The sequence below is a fragment of the Peromyscus maniculatus genome, chromosome X (genome assembly GCF_049852395.1).
Source record: "Peromyscus maniculatus bairdii isolate BWxNUB_F1_BW_parent chromosome X, HU_Pman_BW_mat_3.1, whole genome shotgun sequence".
Lineage (NCBI taxonomy): Eukaryota > Metazoa > Chordata > Mammalia > Rodentia > Cricetidae > Peromyscus > Peromyscus maniculatus.
The window spans coordinates 38912512-38929009 of NC_134875.1; the positions used below are offsets into that span (position 1 = coordinate 38912512).

The 16498-nt window shown below is 42.8% G+C and overlaps 1 protein-coding gene across 1 annotated transcript; it reads right to left on the reverse strand.

The window, feature by feature from the left end:
- Positions 1 to 207: 207 nt before the first annotated feature.
- On the reverse strand, positions 208 to 3956 carry Ct47c1 (cancer/testis antigen family 47 member C1). Its single transcript, XM_042269123.2, has 3 exons — positions 2926 to 3956; positions 1555 to 1693; positions 208 to 447 (listed from the first exon to the last, which is right to left on the reverse strand). The coding sequence occupies exons 1-3, from the start codon at positions 3704 to 3706 to the stop codon at positions 444 to 446; spliced, it is 924 nt and encodes a 307-aa protein (XP_042125057.1). The 5' UTR covers positions 3707 to 3956; the 3' UTR covers positions 208 to 443.
- Between the last annotated feature and the right edge of the window lie 12542 nt (positions 3957 to 16498).

A 16498-nucleotide genomic window follows, 5' to 3' on the forward strand; every position in this document is an offset into this window, starting at 1 on the left:
CATATCTGTAACAGATAAGAAAAATGCACATGTAACTGGATAGTATTGTGGAGCTTTAACTAAAGCCTAAACTTCATCTTCCTGTCTATAAAATTGTTTTAAGCTTCTTATTATTTTAATTACTTAGCTGCAATAAAATAATTAAAAACAAGTACGAAATGGTGGAAAGTTATCCCTGTCAAATGAACATGAAAGAAGTGAAACAGGTTGACAGTGGTGCCTCCAAATCATGCCTATGTTTTATTTTACCACATGACACGGTTTCGTTTGGGACTTGAGTGAACGATGTTAAATTCCTAAGGAGGACTATCACTACTGGACGATGAACTTTTGGATGACGATGTCATTGGTGATGAAACCTTGTTGGCTTCTCAGAAGTGGAAAACCTAAATTTAGTGAAGTTCAGAAAGCCTTCCTTCTTCATCCTTTTCTTCCTATTCTTCTTAACTAAGGGTAAAAATGAGAGAAAATGACCAATGATACAAGATTAATCTGCTTCCTGTATTTAAGAAAATGATCAGCCCTTGATGCATGCCTGTTCCTTTTGTTCTCTGTCTCAACAGTTACAGAAAATCAACATGCTTTCCTCTTATAAATCAAACCCATGGTTATGGGAGTGCTTATGCAACAAATCATGTGATTACACCACCATTTTGGCTATTGGTGTGTGTGTGTGTGTGTGTGTGTGTGTGTGTGTGTGTGTGTGTGTGTGTGTTCAGCTCTGAATTGAACTCAGAGCCCTGCACATGCCAACCCCACGAGCCACAGCTTCAGTCTTGTATGTGTTTGTTTATTCTTTATCTGCTTGGAAGGTTCTCTGGCATGTGAAGAAGTCTCTCAAGCTCTAAAAGCCAGTGCTTCCTAGCCTCCCAGACATTTGGCTTCCACATATTTTATGGAGGACTCAGCTGTGAAAATGCATAAGGAAAGAGGAAAGAGAAGAAAATGTGAATCACTTAAAGATATTGAAAGAAAAGATATTTCTTAAATTTTAATTATCAATTTGATGCTGAATGATCATATTAGGACTAAATTTCTTTTGACTGGTATAAAATGTAAAAATCTATAGCTAAATGAATATTTAGGTATTAACCATTAAAGATGATCCTACTTGAAGTGTTTAACTTTTTACTATTTGTGTGTAGTAGTTTAAAAGGCATTGTTTCCTACGTAGGATAGGTGACTGCATAATTGTGGCCAAGCACTAAGGACTCGGCTAGTGCCCAGCCCAGCCTTCACCACTGTTACTCCTGACAATTGTTCTCTAAACAGGTATTGGTCTAGATCTGATACCGCTATTAAGTCTAATAGGTTTACCACTTGTTATTAGGCTTACATTGGTGGACAAAAGACCTCAGAATAACCAAGGAATTGCCACAAAGAACACACTACATTTAGATTAGTAAGTACATGATTACTTTAGTCACATTCTAAGAAAGTTAAATTGAATTTTGTTTGAATTCAAAATCAAGTTTTCCTCACTTAATAAATTAGAATTTAAAACGAGAACGCTCAACTGAAAAGTAGCTAACTATGGGGATGGTGCACAGAAACCTGGATTTGCTGGTACTGGAGCCTGCTGGATCTGGGTTCCCTTCAAGTGCTCCTTGGTTTTTCTTTTCTTCTCCTTTTTCCACCTCCTCCTCCTCAAAGATGTTTTCCTCCTCATTCCAGATATCACAATGGCATTCATCTATTTATTTAGTAGAGATCATTAAAAACAGACAAAAATAGCCTAATTCCCAACCAGTAGTACTGTCCACATCTACTCTCAGAAGAAACAGGGCACATGAGTAACTACACAAGCAGTTGGGACCTTCTTTCTGTTCCTGCTCCCCTTCCCTCACCTCAGCACTCTGCCACCTCATCGTTTCCACAGTGACATTTCTCACCCTTTCCCCCCAAATATCCCAAGCCATGAGTTTCATTTCTTCTCCTTTGAAAAAGACATCTGAGGCATTGGTCACCCTGCATTCATTATGCCTTGAGCAGAATCTTGTTTGCCTCAAGTACAAATTCTGGGGTGAATTTGTTTTTTCAAGCCATGAATACTAACACTCTCTTTCCTAGGAAGTGCTTCCAAACTAGTTTATCAGTGCAGAGAATCAAATTTGTAAGAACCTTTACATTTTTAAAAGCTATAAACAAAATGAGGAACATCATTTGCTTATTCTTTTGCTGACTGGCAGATTTCCCTTCTATTGGCTCCCAAGCTCTCTTTTGGACACCTTGGCTACATCGTGAGCTCAAGGCCAATCTAGGCTACATGAGATTCTGTCTTAAAAAAAACAACCAACCAACCAACCAAACAAACAAACACCACCACCAACAAAACCAAACTGTAAAGGTTGTCATAAAACTGGCCTGGTGATTCAGACCTATAATCCCAGCACTCAATGGCCAGCAGAGGCAGGGGATTGTGAGTAAAAGTCAACCTGTGCTACATTGTAAGTTCCAGGACAGCCCAGGCTAGATAATGAGACCCTGTCTCAAGACAAAAGAACAAAAGTAAAAACAATAACAAACGAACCAGTTTTTTGTTGTGAGTTTTTTTTTTTTTTTCTGTTTTTTTGAGACGGGGTTTTTCTGTCTAACCCTGGCTGTCCGGTAACTAGCTCTGTAGACCAGGCTGGCCTCAGTCACAGAGATCCCCCTGCCTCTGCCTCCTGAGTGCTGGGATTAAAGGCCTTTGCCACCATCCTCTCTGGACAGAATAGGTTTTTTAACCAGACCCTTTGGACCTTAGAGGAGCGACGTGCCCAATCATAATTTTCCCCACTAGAGGCCAGCACTGAGTAGAGTCAATCATTGGGTCCCGTGAAGCAGCAGCCTCAGCCTGGGCTAATCTTTGTCCTTATTTCCTGCCTCCCCACCACTGCCCACCACCGATCGCTTCATCTAGGCCCTTAGGTCTTGTTACCTTACCCTCTGAGGCCATGATTTGCTCCATGACTTCCTTTGCTGGATCTTCCGCTGTCACCACTGCTGCCACCTCTATTGCTTGCTCAGCTGGTTCCTCGGCTACTACCCTAACTGCTGGCTCCTGCACGCAAAGATCTTGCTCCGGCAGGTAATAATCTTCTTCCTCGAAGTCTATAGGCTCCTCCAGCTCCGGAAATGTGGAGATGACTTCTGGCAGGCTTCGGGCCAGGCCTGGGGCGCGGCGCTCACACTCGGTGGCCCTCACCGTTGATGGAATGGTCCCGGGTGGTACTTGGACCTCACTTGTGTGGCCAGATGCAGAAGGGCCAGGTGTTTCCCTCACTTGGTTTTCACTGGGACGCCTAATCATGACATGGTTGTTGTAATAGACACGATTGAGAATGGCGTGGATCAGATCCAGAAACATAAATCGGAAGCCAGCCATTGGGAACTGATGGGTGTTCACCACGTCTTGATTTTCCACATTTTCCTCCCCCCGTTCTCGCGCCTCCTTCTCAACAGGATCAATATCTGAGCCTTCCTCAGCAGCCACACTCTCTTCCCTGTCATCCTCTTCCTCTGGGTTTCTTTCAAGCCCAACATTCTCCACCTCCCTAGGACAAACAGCCATTATTTCAACTGCAGGTGTGGCAGAGGCCCCATCTAGGCCGGACTCGTGGCCTATCCTGCAGCCCTCCGCAGCTTCCTGTACCCACTCTCCCTCAAGGGTTACTGGGTTATCTCGGCTCTCTTTGGTTGGATCTCGATTCCCTGTGGTAGACATGACACTATTCGGTACCTCACCAAGGCCTGGATTGAGCTGGATTAACGGCCAGAACGATGGTTACTGACGATGACGACGATGACAGGATAAACTGTAATTAAGAAGTTACTGGCCCATAAAGACAGTCAGCAGGGGCCTTAGAGGAGAAGAAGGGGTTTCCGAAGAGACAGCAGGTGAAAGGGCAAAAGTCTATGATTGTGCCTGAGGTGGTCCCATGGATGTAAGCAGGGGTGTGAGAGCAGAGGAGGCCAAACCCCCGCGTCTCTTGAAATATCCAGGGACTAGATGGGAAATACTTGTGTCACAGATAGGGGCGGGGCTTATGAAGGTTAAACAATGGTTTTTGTTACCACATAGCCAGCTTTAAGCTGATTTGTTGATCAGAGGAGATTGACGTGGCCATCATCCAATGACTGATTGAAAACCTATTTCTAGAAAAAAAAAAAAAAACTCCATCCTTTGTTTGGGTCCTTAGAAAAACAGGACTCTCTTTATGTTAAAATCAGTCCTCTCCCCTCCTCTTTTAAAGGTGTCTGTGCTAGTATATGCCAAGTGAAGGCTGGAACCTAAAGGGGTTAAAAGAGGGCATGGGATTCCCCTAGAACTGGCATTAACTGCATTTATGAGTAGGGACATCAGTGCTGGGAACAGAACTTGGGTCCTCTGGAAGAGAAGCAAGTGTCTTAGCCTCTGAGCTCTCTCTCCTACTTCAACTCTATTTCGATCGTTATCAGCGAAAATATAGTTGTCCTATATGAAGGATCCTAAGTAAGGGAAACTTCTTCTGTAAAGTGTAGCATATTTTAGGCTCAGAAGTTCCCAGAGAAAGCTAAAATCCATATTATGTATTTACATGAAAGGAAAGAAAACAAATTTCCACAAACACTTTACACTAAATACAATAAGTGCACTTATTGAAAAAGGAGTTAAGGCCTATGGAGGACAAGCACTGAACTCTTGGGAGGCCAATGTTGCCTAAATGGGGATCAATTTTAGTGTTCTCCTTCATCAAAATTGATTGTAAATGTTCCTCTGTTGATTTGTAAAGAGTTTTCTATAATTTTTTAAAAATTAGAATATTTTATCAAGATTACAAATTCAGGGCCTGGACAGGTAGCTCAGTGGTTAAGAGAACTTGGCTGCTCTTCCGAGGACTCTGGATCAATTCCCAGCACCCACATGGCAGTTCACAACTGTCAGTATCTCTAGTCCCAGAGGATCGGAGCCCTTTTCTGGCCTTCATGGGCATTGTACGTATGTGGTGCACAGACATACATGCAGACAAACCACCCACACATGTAATGGTGATAATATTATCATTATTATATTATATAATTATTACAATATAATAATATAATATTATTGTTTTGTTTTTCAAGACAGAGTTTCTCTGCATAGTCCTGGCTATCCTAGAATTCACTCTGTAGACTAGGCTGGCCTTGAACTCACAGAGATTCACTTGCTTCTGCCTCCTGAGTGCCTGGATTAAATGTGTGCACCACCACTACCCAGCTATAAAATATTATTTTTTAAAAAAACAATAAATTCACTTTATAAACATCTTTGAAATATTGGCTTTTATGTTCCAAGAATGTAGTATTCCTCTCCATGTCTTTATTCTTCTCCATGATTTCACATATATTTCTGACAGCTTTTGTGGTTTTGATATTTTTGTATTTATTTCTAGTATGAATAAAATCTTAATTTTATAGTTTTTAAAGTTGGAGTTGAAAAACAGAGTTTTGCAAATCCGACTTTATCTCAAAGTATGTGTTAAAACATAAATTAAGGCCTATTTGAATTCCCATGCAAATTATTTGTCACTCAATAATTAAATTGGTGATTAGTTTTTCTGTACTTTTAAAAATATTACATAATATTTTTATTAATTATTTGGGAAGTTCATACAGCATATCTTGATCATATTCATCCCACACTCCCCTCCCTAGTTTTCCCACCCCTAATCCCTACCCCCACCCTACTTTCATCCTTTTTTTTTTTTTAGACTGTCTTGGTCATGAGTCTTACAACATTTGTGTCCATCTCCCCTTTTGCTGTGGAATATTCCTTTATACTGTGTGAATATATATCACTGTGATTAGCTTAATAAAGAAACTGATGACTGTCCAATAGCTGAACAGGATAAGGTTAAGCCGGAGAGCCAAACTGAAAATGTGGGGAGGAAGAAGAGCAGAGTCTGAAGAGTCACCAGAAGATGCAGAGAGAGCAAGACATGCTGGAGGACAGGTAAAGCCATGAGCCATGTGGCAGCACATAGATGAATAGAAATGGGTTAATTTAAGTTGTAAGAGCTAGTTAGTAACAAGCCTGAGCTACTCACCAAACATTTACAATTAATAGTCTCTGTCAGTTATTTGGGTATAGGAGGGCAGGAATGGAAAACTCCAACTACACCCTTTTTAGATACTCCCTGAACCTTAAGTGTAGGGGCTGTGTTGTAAATGTATTCATTGGGAGCAGACACTCCATGGTCACTTGCTCTCTGCATTTTTACTGGTTGTGATTTTACATAATGATCGCCATCTGCTGAAAAACAAGAATGCTTTTTTGGATGGGGGAATGAAAGCTACATTTATCTGTGGACATGAGGATGAGTACTTATATCCAGTTGCAGATTACACTGGTTTAGGAAAATGACAGTAGTAGGTTCTCCTCTCAGTTTCATAGCCTCACCAGATAACTAATATTGAGTGCCAGACATGAATTCCTTCCCATTGAGTGGGTCTGAAGTCTAATTAGGTAGGATATAAGTGCCACTATTGCACCTTTCAGAATATCTTGCCATGCTGTTTATTTTCGTAGTTCATAGCCAATACAGATGAATAGGACTATTGATAGCTTTTTGCCCTTAGCAGCTTGCACGGCTCCTTCTGATACTATGATATCTAGTCTTCAGGGAAGCAGCTTTGAAGTTGGATCTAGATTGATTCTTTCAAATCCTGTATTCGAAATGTGTTGTATTTTCAGCAACAGGGCCTTGTCTTCTTTTTTTGAAGACATTAAGGGCAAGGGCAATAGCCTATATTTTAGGAGTCTCTTGGACTGCACTGAGCAGCAACTCTAAAGGAGGTTTGCCATGCATGGCACTGAGATTTTTGTTGGATAATTTAGGGATTTTTGAGGAGAGCATTCTCACCCCAATTGGTGTAACTTCAATTAAACTACATATATATGATATTGATGATATATATGTATAAGTGTAGTATAAACTACATATATGCATATATTATATATAATTTTAACTAAAAGTAAAATACCTCCTTATGGTATTTGTACATCCTTAATTTTATTTTTTTCAATTTTTATTAGCTCTTTGAGAATTTCAAGTTTCATACAATATGTTTTGATCATATTCACCCTCCCCCAATACATCCAAATCTACCCCCTTTTCTTGCCCACCTACCTTGGTGTCCTGTAGCTGGAGAATTCTCTCCAGCTCCTGCCAAGTTCCACCAGTCCTGAAGCCCACTTATAAAATAAACACACAGATGCTTATATTATTTAAACTGTTTGGCCTAATGGCTCAGGCTTCTATCTATCTAGTTCTTACACCTTAAATTAATCCATTTTTATAAATCTATACCTTGCCACATGGCTTATGGCTTACTGGCATCTTCACATGCTGCTTGTCATGCGGTGGCTGGCAGTGTCTCCTTCCGCCTTCCTGTTCTCTCAATTCTCCTCTCTGTTAGTCCTGCCTATACTTCCTGCCTGGCCACTGGCCAATCAGTGTTTTATTTATTGACCAATCAGAGCAATAGATTTGACATACAGACCATCCCACAGCAGTGTCCTTTTATTTTTTTAAACCCTTCAAGACCCACTTGTGTTGCCCAAACATTCTTGGATGTGTGATCTTCCACTGGTCGGCTTACCAGGGTCTACATATATTCTTAGAGAAAACTGTCTCTTCCTTACCCAGCAGCTAGCCATTTCCAAACTCTCCATGACTAATGGTAGAACTGTTTGCTCAATTTCACTCTTGTGCTGGAAATTGGTCTGGCCTGGGTTTGAGTAGGTTCTGTGCACATTGTCACAACCACTGTGAGTTTTGTATGCAACTGCCCTGCTGTATCCAGGAGATGATTCCTTTCACTGAATGTGTTGTTTTACATGGTCCTCTGTTAAAGGACACACAATTATTTATTATGTCTAAAGAATACTCCCTTCAGTCAGGCGGTGGTGATCTCCATGAATCTGAGACCAGCCTAGGCTACAAAACAAGTTCTAATCCAGCCAGGACCATTACACAGAGAAAGCCTATCTAAGAGTGTGTGTGTGTGTGTGTGTGTGTGTGTGTGTGTGTGTGTGTGTGTGAGAGAGAGAGAGAGAGAGAGAAAATACTCCCTTCAGACCATTCTGTACTTCTGTTCTCATCCCCTCCCTCCTGTCAATCCTCTTTGCTCCCCTAGACAGTTTCATTTCTACTCTTATGCCGCATGTTTGTCATACATACAGTTTTACACCTCTGTATAAAAATCAAAGAAATGAATATATTGTGAGTGACTGCCCTTGAAACCAAGTAACTGTCGTCTTGGGGCATTCATCTGTGTCCCTCCTGGGAAGTATTATCCTAGCTGGGCTTGTTGACATTATACAACCCCCAACTGCTCCCTACCAACAGGCCTACTCATGGCCTAAGAGAGGGACATGTGAGTGCATGCGCTCATGCCTGCATGTGTGTGTGTGCCCATGCATGCATATTGTGCATGGTGGAGAGGGCTAAAGTGGGGGACTCCATCCATGTGGTTACTGGGAAGTCCTTATCCCCTCTGGGTAAGGCTTTTCAGGTAGGACCAGTTGGAGGAGACATGCTCACACCTCTGTAAGTAACTCCTCATCTAGGCTCTGTGAGGAAGCCTAATCAACTCACTGGTTCCCTAGAATAAACTTTGGCTGAATTATGGTTTGTCTCTATAGGGTTTTGTAGCATAGTGCCCAGGACATGGAAAGTGCAGAGAGCAGTGAGGCATGTGAGTAAGTTGCACCCACTAGGGCAGGAGCTGTCAGTGGGGGAAATCCCAGGAAGGCATCTTCCTCCAGATATTATGAAATGACATGCTGCTTGACAGGTGTGGTCTGCTCTGGGAGTATGGTGATATTTTGAGAACTGCCAAATGTCTACAGTAGACATTGTAAGTCCTGGGTGTAACACATCATGGGTGGAGGTGTCAGCAAGCAGCTACAGAGGTACCCTGGCCGCTAATATGGCAAAGAAGAGATCTCTCCTCTATCCAAGGTGGAAGAGACAGCCTTTAGGAAGACTGCAGGAGTAAGAGGGGGATTGTAGTCAGAAAGAGATGTGAGATTGGGGACTTTTGCATTGGCTTCTTAATTAGTGGGTAAATTGGATAAAAGAGATGGAGAAATGGAGGTACTGGCCTGCTATTTTTTATGGCTAGGTGGCCAAAATGGGAAAAGGGCCCATATTAAACCAGTAATACAAAGCCCCTCCTGGAACCCCAAACCTAGAACCCATGGTGTGTGTGTGGGGGGCTGGGTAGCAAAGAGGGACTTACCTCCAAGCAACAAAAGATACCCCTCAAGTCTGACCTTTGATACAGAGAAAGGGAAAACCCAGGAGGCAAGCAGGGCTCTTAACAATGGTCCTGTGTGAGGGACCACAGTCATCAAATCATACTCAACACAAATTTCTGGAATTATGGGAAAGTTTTAAACAAACAATGCAATAATCTCTCATAGCCTGTTTGTGAAGCTATGGGGTACAGAACAGATGCAATCAGCGTGAGTGTTGTGACAGCAGAGAAACTGAGCAATATAACCACACATCCCTCCTTGAGACACAATCTGCAGAGCCTGAGGCAGTACAAGGGGATCAGCCCTTGATGCACTAGCTCATACAAGCCATCAGAAATGGATTCAAAGAGAACCCAGACATGCCATAGAGCTTTAGCAGTTTTGCTGAGCCCTGTGGTGGGGCAGGATCTTTATGAAGTACGAACAGCTCTGGAGGATCTAAATGACTTAGACCAGCAAGCAAAAGTATCCATAATGTGGGAGAGCAGCCGAGAGTAAGAAAAAGTCAAATTTGATAAAGAGGTCTGTCTGGGTTACTGGAAGGCAAATGTGGCAAGATTTGTGTTGGGCCAAAATTCCTAAGGAGGGGGAGATGACAGTAAGCCAAATTTGAGGCTAAAGAACTTCTGATCAATTGGATTCCCGGAGCTCAGCCTGGTGCCTGGCCATGGATCTCTGCATCTGCCTCCATCAGTCACTGGACAAAGGCTCTATGATGACAGCTAGGCTATTTGCTAGACTGGTCACCAGAGTAGACTGGTCCAGGCACCCTCCGGACCACAGCCAGCAGACCAAGGTGGGGTCATCCTTGTGGATTCCTGAGAGCCTCCCCAGTACCCTGCCTCTTCCTATTCCCATGATGTCCTCATCTATCATGGTATCTTCTTCCCTGCCCCCCCCCACTCTGTCCCTGTTCCACCTTGACCTTCCCATTTCCCTATGTTCTCACCCCCCACTCCTCACCCTCTGCCACCCCCCCACCCAGTCCACTCATGTAGATCTCATCCACTTCTCCTTCACAGGATCATCCATGTGTCCCTCCTAGGGTCTTTTCCTGTTAGGTAGCCTCTCTGGAGCTGTGGGTTGCAGTCTGGCCATCCCTTCCCTCACATCTAGTATCCACTTATGAGTGAGTGGGGGGTGGGAGGAGGGGGGAATCTGTGGGTGGTATGTGGAGTGAGTAGAAAATTTCTTGATAAAGAAAAATGAAGAAAAAAAAAAGAACTTCTGGAAGGCTTTAAAGCCCGAGAAGCAGTTTGCAGAAGGCCTTCATGATTAGAAAGAAGAAGAAAAAGAACTAACATAGGTGTCGAAGGTCAAGCTTGTACAGGGGGTGGGCAGTTATTCCTGCAGACTAAGTGGAGTATCTTACCCTCTTGAATGTTGCCCAAGTGTATACTAGGGGTGGACATGGTTTGCCCAGCATAGGCCTCTCCCAGAAGCCAGGTGTGGTGGCTGGAGAGGTTGAAGCTGCAGCTACAGCCTCAGTGTTAGCCCAGAGCCTCTCTGACCCAGGGAAGCAGCCTGAGCAGTACAAGCAGCAGTGGGAGAACAGGACCTCACTCATCACTAGCCCTGAGCAGGCCTGAGCCACATGAGCCAGCTTCGGCAAGCCCATCAGGGCTGGGGAGATGCAAGGAGGCTCCGTGGAAGATCTCCAGGGTATGGATGGAGTGGCTCAGGATGACTGACGGCTGTGAAGAGCTAACTCAGTGCCTCTTATGCTCCTGTACCCAACGTGGCTCTGTGGAGGGAACAATTAATACTAATGGCTCGACTCTTCTCTTGTTGTGTTAGACCTTGCTTATGTTTGACTTCGGTATCTCCTTAGTTGTGGCCTTCTGTGACTATGGACTTTCAAAGTGCTTTACCAAGGTTGTCTCTACAACCCCACCACTCATTGTGGGATGGTGGCTCAGGGTTTTGCATCGCCATTTTTGCATCACTATACAGAGAATTCGTCTATTCTCTGTATAAAGGCATTGTTACATATGCATACCATAACTCTACCCCCGAGTGTTTTGCAGTTTTAGAGACTCATTTAAGATACTCGAGAGTGTACCTAAAGAAGCAAGCACAGGGGAATAGCTCACAAAGGGTGCAAAGGGCAGGTGTTGCCCTGGAATTTCTGCACGTGTTACGACTGAGTAAGACTCAAGTGATAACCAACCACAAAGCGATTGGGGAAAGTTTATAATAGCCCGGGCCTGTAAATGTTGAAGTGTATCTACAAGGTATGCACAGGTGCTCCTAGAAGCTGTGGGTGCTTAATTGGAAATCTCAGCCCTCAAAGTGGGTTACTTCCTTAGCAATTGTTGGCCCCAGAGGCCCCAATAACAATAAAGGCTATTGCCACCGTTGTTGGTTGGGGGTTCAGAACCGAATGGTAAGACCCTATTGCTGAAGAGGCTGCGTGCTTTGGCTGCTGTACACTTTAAGAAATAAAGCTAGAACTGAGCCTGAAGTGCCCTGTCCCTGTGAGCTAGCACCTGTAGTTCCAGAAGTTGCTACTAAGGATGCTGGGGAGAATTAAGCCTCAGAATCCCACTAACCATTGATCCTTCGTGCTTCTTTTTCTTTTTGAGACAAGGTCTCTCTATGTAGTCCTAGAACTTTCTCTGTAGACTAGGCTGGCCTTGAACTCACAGAGATTCCCCTGGTGCTGTTTCCTGAGTGCTGGGATTAAAAGAGCATGTGCCACCACATCTGCATGACATCTGCATGTGATACTTATATGATCTGTGATAGAAGAACCGGGAAAGAGGCACCAACTCATACAATAGTGGCTCCAACCACTATGTCTTGGAGACAGAGGAATGAATAGAAAGGAATGGAGACACAGTTCCTCTTGGAACACAAGAATATAATCACACATCAAATATAGCCACACATTCCCTCCATGGCTCAGGGACCCTTGGAAAAGAAGGAAATGGAAAGAATGTAAGAGCTGGAAGAAGAGATAGAGTGTGTTGTGAGTGAGTGATTGTCCTCTGAGCCAAGCAACTGCTTTCTTGGAACATTCAGCTATGCCCTTCTTGTGAAAGATTATCCCAGCTAGCCTTGTTGACAGTTTACAACCACTCCTGGGGTATCCAACTGCCCTTTACCAAATGGCAACTCTGTACATGGCCTAGGGGAGGGGCTAGGTTGCATTTGTAGTCTATAGAATGTATATATGTATACATACATGTATGTATGTATGTATGTATGTATGTATGTATGTATGTATATCCCTCATTCCTGCTGGGTTAGCCTTTCAAGGCGGTGTCAGATAGGGATGACATGCCCACATCCTTGTAAGTAACCCCTTAACTATGCTCTGTAGGGAACCCTGACAAACTCATTGATTCTCCAGAGAGAATTTTGGTGGAATCACACCTCAGTTTGTGGTCGAGACACTAGGAGAAGGGATAAACCTTACTCACACCTCCCTTTGGGAAGGAATTTTAGCAACAATATATGATAGAAAATATGTATTTGTCTTTCTGAGACTGACTTAATTAACTTAACATGACTATCTCCAGTTGCATCCATTTTCCTGTAAATGGCACTACTTATCTTCTTTATGGATAAAAAAATCTTTCTATAGGCAAACCACATTTTCTTTCAAATTTCCTCTGTAATGGGGCCCTTAGGTTGGTCCCACAACTCAACTATTGTTAAAGGTGCTGAAATAAACATTAGTGTGTATCTCTCTAATATGTTGACTCAGAGCCTTTGGGTAAATACCCAAGAATGGGATAGCTGGGTCAAACAATAGATCTGTATTGTTTTTAGAAACCGTGATACTGATTTCCATAGTTGCTGGACTAGTTTACATCCTCAAAACAGTGTACACAGATTCTCTTTTGTCTCCATCCTTAGCAACATTCATTATTTGTTTTCTTAATGACTGCTATTCTGACAGATGTGACATGGGACCTCAGAGTAGTTGTCATTTACATTTTCTTGAAGGATAAGGACATTGTTCAGTTAAAAAAAATGGCCATGTCTATTCTTCATTTCACTGTTATTTTAATATATATTTTTATTTTTGAAATTCAAACATAATTATATCATTCTTCCCTTCCCTTTCCTCCCTTAAAATCCCTCCATGTCTCCCCTTGTTCTCTCTCTCAAATTCATGGCTTCTTTTTAATTGTTATTTTACACACACACATACACTACTAGACATATACATTTTAGTGATTGGAGTCCTATTTCAAAACTCCATGCCAATGCCTTTATCTTGGACATTTTTCTTTTTCCTCTAGCAGTTTCAAAGTTTCGGGTCTTTTATACTAAAGTCTGGGGTGCATTTAGATTTCAGTTTCGTACAGGGTAAGGGATACAGATCTGGTTTCATTCTTGTACATGGAGATATCAGGATTTCACAACATCACTTGTTTAAAAGGCTTTTCTTCCTCCCACATATACTTCTTACATTTTTGTTTGTCAAAAAGCAAATGACTAGGGTTGCATGGGATTATGTCTGGGTCCTCTGCTCTGTGATTTTCCATCAGTGCCACGTTGTTTTGTTACTATGGCTCTGTAATATAACTTGAAATCAAGTATTGTGATACCTGTAGTGAGAATCATTTTTGCTTATGATTGCCTTTGGATAATTGTGTTTCCATATAAATTTTGAGGTTTCTTTAAAATATTTTGCAAAGGATGACATTGACTATTCTTTAGTTCTCACAGGAAGCTCCATTACAATAGGACCTTGTTCATATTGTGCATCACTGTGTCCCAAGCACCTAATCTACAAACATGAAGTGATCACTGAGACAAAGAATAGCCCTCCTGAGCAAATGTGGGTTGAAGTTGCTGACTTGTCCAGGGGCACTCTGCATTAGTGACTGGCATCACAAAGTCTCCATGTCATAGGTATTATACAAGATTATTAAACATTTTTTAATGTAGCAGCACATCAGGACCTCACTGTCTTTTAAAAAATAACTTAATGCCGCTGTATTTCAAGCTTCCCATTCAGTACAGGCTGTAGCACATTCTTAGTGAACTTTCTAAAGATTGCCACTAGATGGAGCACTATGGCCCTATATCAGAATAGATAGCTGTCTGGCTTTGCTTCAACAGCAAAGAAAAATGAAAGGAGTGTGTGTGTGTGTGTGTGTGTGTGTGTGTGTGTGTGTGTGTGTGTGTGTGTGTGTCTGTGTGTCTGTGTGTGTGTCCGTGTGTGTGTGTGTGTGTGTGTGTGTGTCTGTGTGTGTGTGTCTGTGTGTGTCTGTGTCTGTGTGTATCTGTGTGTGTCTGTGTGTGTGTGTCTCTGTGTGTGTGTCTGTGTGTGTGTCTGTGTATGTGTGTCTGTGTGTGTCTGTGTATGTGTGTCTGTGTGTGTGTCTCTGTGTGTCTGTGTGTGTGTCTGTGTGTGTGTCTCTGTGTGTCTGTGTGTGTGTGTGTCTGTGTGTGTGTGTCTGTGTGTGTGTCTGTGTGTGTGTCTCTGTGTGTTTGTGTGTGTCTGTGTGTCTGTGTGTGTGTCTCTGTGTGTCTGTGTGTCTGTGTGCTGTCTGTGTCTGTGTGTGTGTCTCTGTGTGTCTGTGTGTCTGTGTGCTGTCTGTGTCTCTGTGTGTCGTCTGTGTGTGTGTGTGTGTGTGTGTGTGTGTGTGTGTGTCTGAGTGTCTGAGTGTTGTTTTTTTTTTTTTTTGACTATGCTGACCAAGTCCTCCCATTTCAAGATGGGGACCTGAGCAGCTCCTCCAGGAAAGTCTTCGTTTATTTTTCTTCTTCTGGGTTCATAACAAAAGTGCATCTGTTTTGAAATTTTCCCCACCTCCTAACCTAACTCCACCAAGCTCCACCAGATCCTCTTAGTATTATTCCTGCTCAATACTTCCCTGACCTTTCCCTCTTGTCTTTTACCATTCTATCCTTTCTTCTTCTGCATTTTCTGGTAATTATACTTCCTCAGTTTTCTTACATGTAAATGAAGACAAGGGTAGCACCATTGGGAGGGTGCTGAAAAAAGTTACACAGCACATTTTACTGATCTGATTTGGTATGTAGTGTCTTCTTATAGTCTCACAACATTCTACTCCAATCCACACTGAAATGGAAGCTGCTTCCTTCAAGCAAACATCGTCACAAGATTACCTATTTTCAGAAATGTGTTATATAAAGGGAACTATGCTCAGATACCGTTTGGGGAAGACCCACATGCACAGACGCTCTGCCTTATGCTATGCATCACTCACAAGCCTGAGTGGAGCTGAGGGGGACGGTATAAGAGAAGCAGTACAAAGAACTAGGAAAATGAGTTTTCAAGGGCCTCCACTAGCTTGCAGTGTTTGGGAGCCAACCAGCCTGCTAAGTCTTCAGAAACTCTCAGTGCATTGGTGCCTCTCAAATCCACACAGGACCAAGAAGCAAGCAGAGAAAGACTGGAAAAGAACAAGGCAGGGCTATATATCATCAATCCCAGCTCATATAAATGAGAACAAAATTCAGGTCAGACGGGCAGAGAGAGAGAGAGAGAGAGAGAGAGAGAGAGAGAGAGAGAGAGAGAGAGAGAGAGAGAGAGAGCAATCAGATTTTCCTTCTCTCTCGTTTCCAATGACTAGCAGAAGGGGCTATCTTTATTTTATTCTATTAACTTATTTTAATTTGAATATTTATTTTCATTTTGAGACAGGATCTCCGTAGCTTGCCTAACACTCTCTATACAAACTAGGATGGCCTTCAACTCACAGAGATCTGCCTGCTTCTGCTTCCTGAGTGCCGGCATTCGAAGTTTATCTTTTTATTTTTTGAAGTCTCATTATCTAACTCAGAATTGCCTCAAACTCATCATCTTCCTGCCTCAGTCTCCCTAGCGTGGGGAGAGCAGGTATGCATCCCCAAGCCTGGCCAGGAGGGGCTCCTGACTCTCTTGAGTGGACCCTTGAAAGAGTCAAATGACTCTAGCTAAAGTAAATGACTGTCACATGTCTAACTAGCTCAGGAAGCCCTATGCCAGCAATCAAACAACTTGCTTTGCTGTGCAGCCCACTGGCCAATGCTCTGGGCTAATTCACCTTCAAAAGGCCATTTGGTACTGCTTAGCCAAATCCTGGCTCATCACACCACTGACCTACGAAGCCTTCTGGGATTTAAATGAGGGTGCATATATATCATTATGAGACAGGTAGCTGGACATGAGTTTGGGAGCAAGCTAGTAAGCAGTGTTCCTCCATAGACTCTGCTTCAGTTCCTGCCCCCATGTTCCTGCCTTGACCTTCCGCTCAGGCTTCCCTT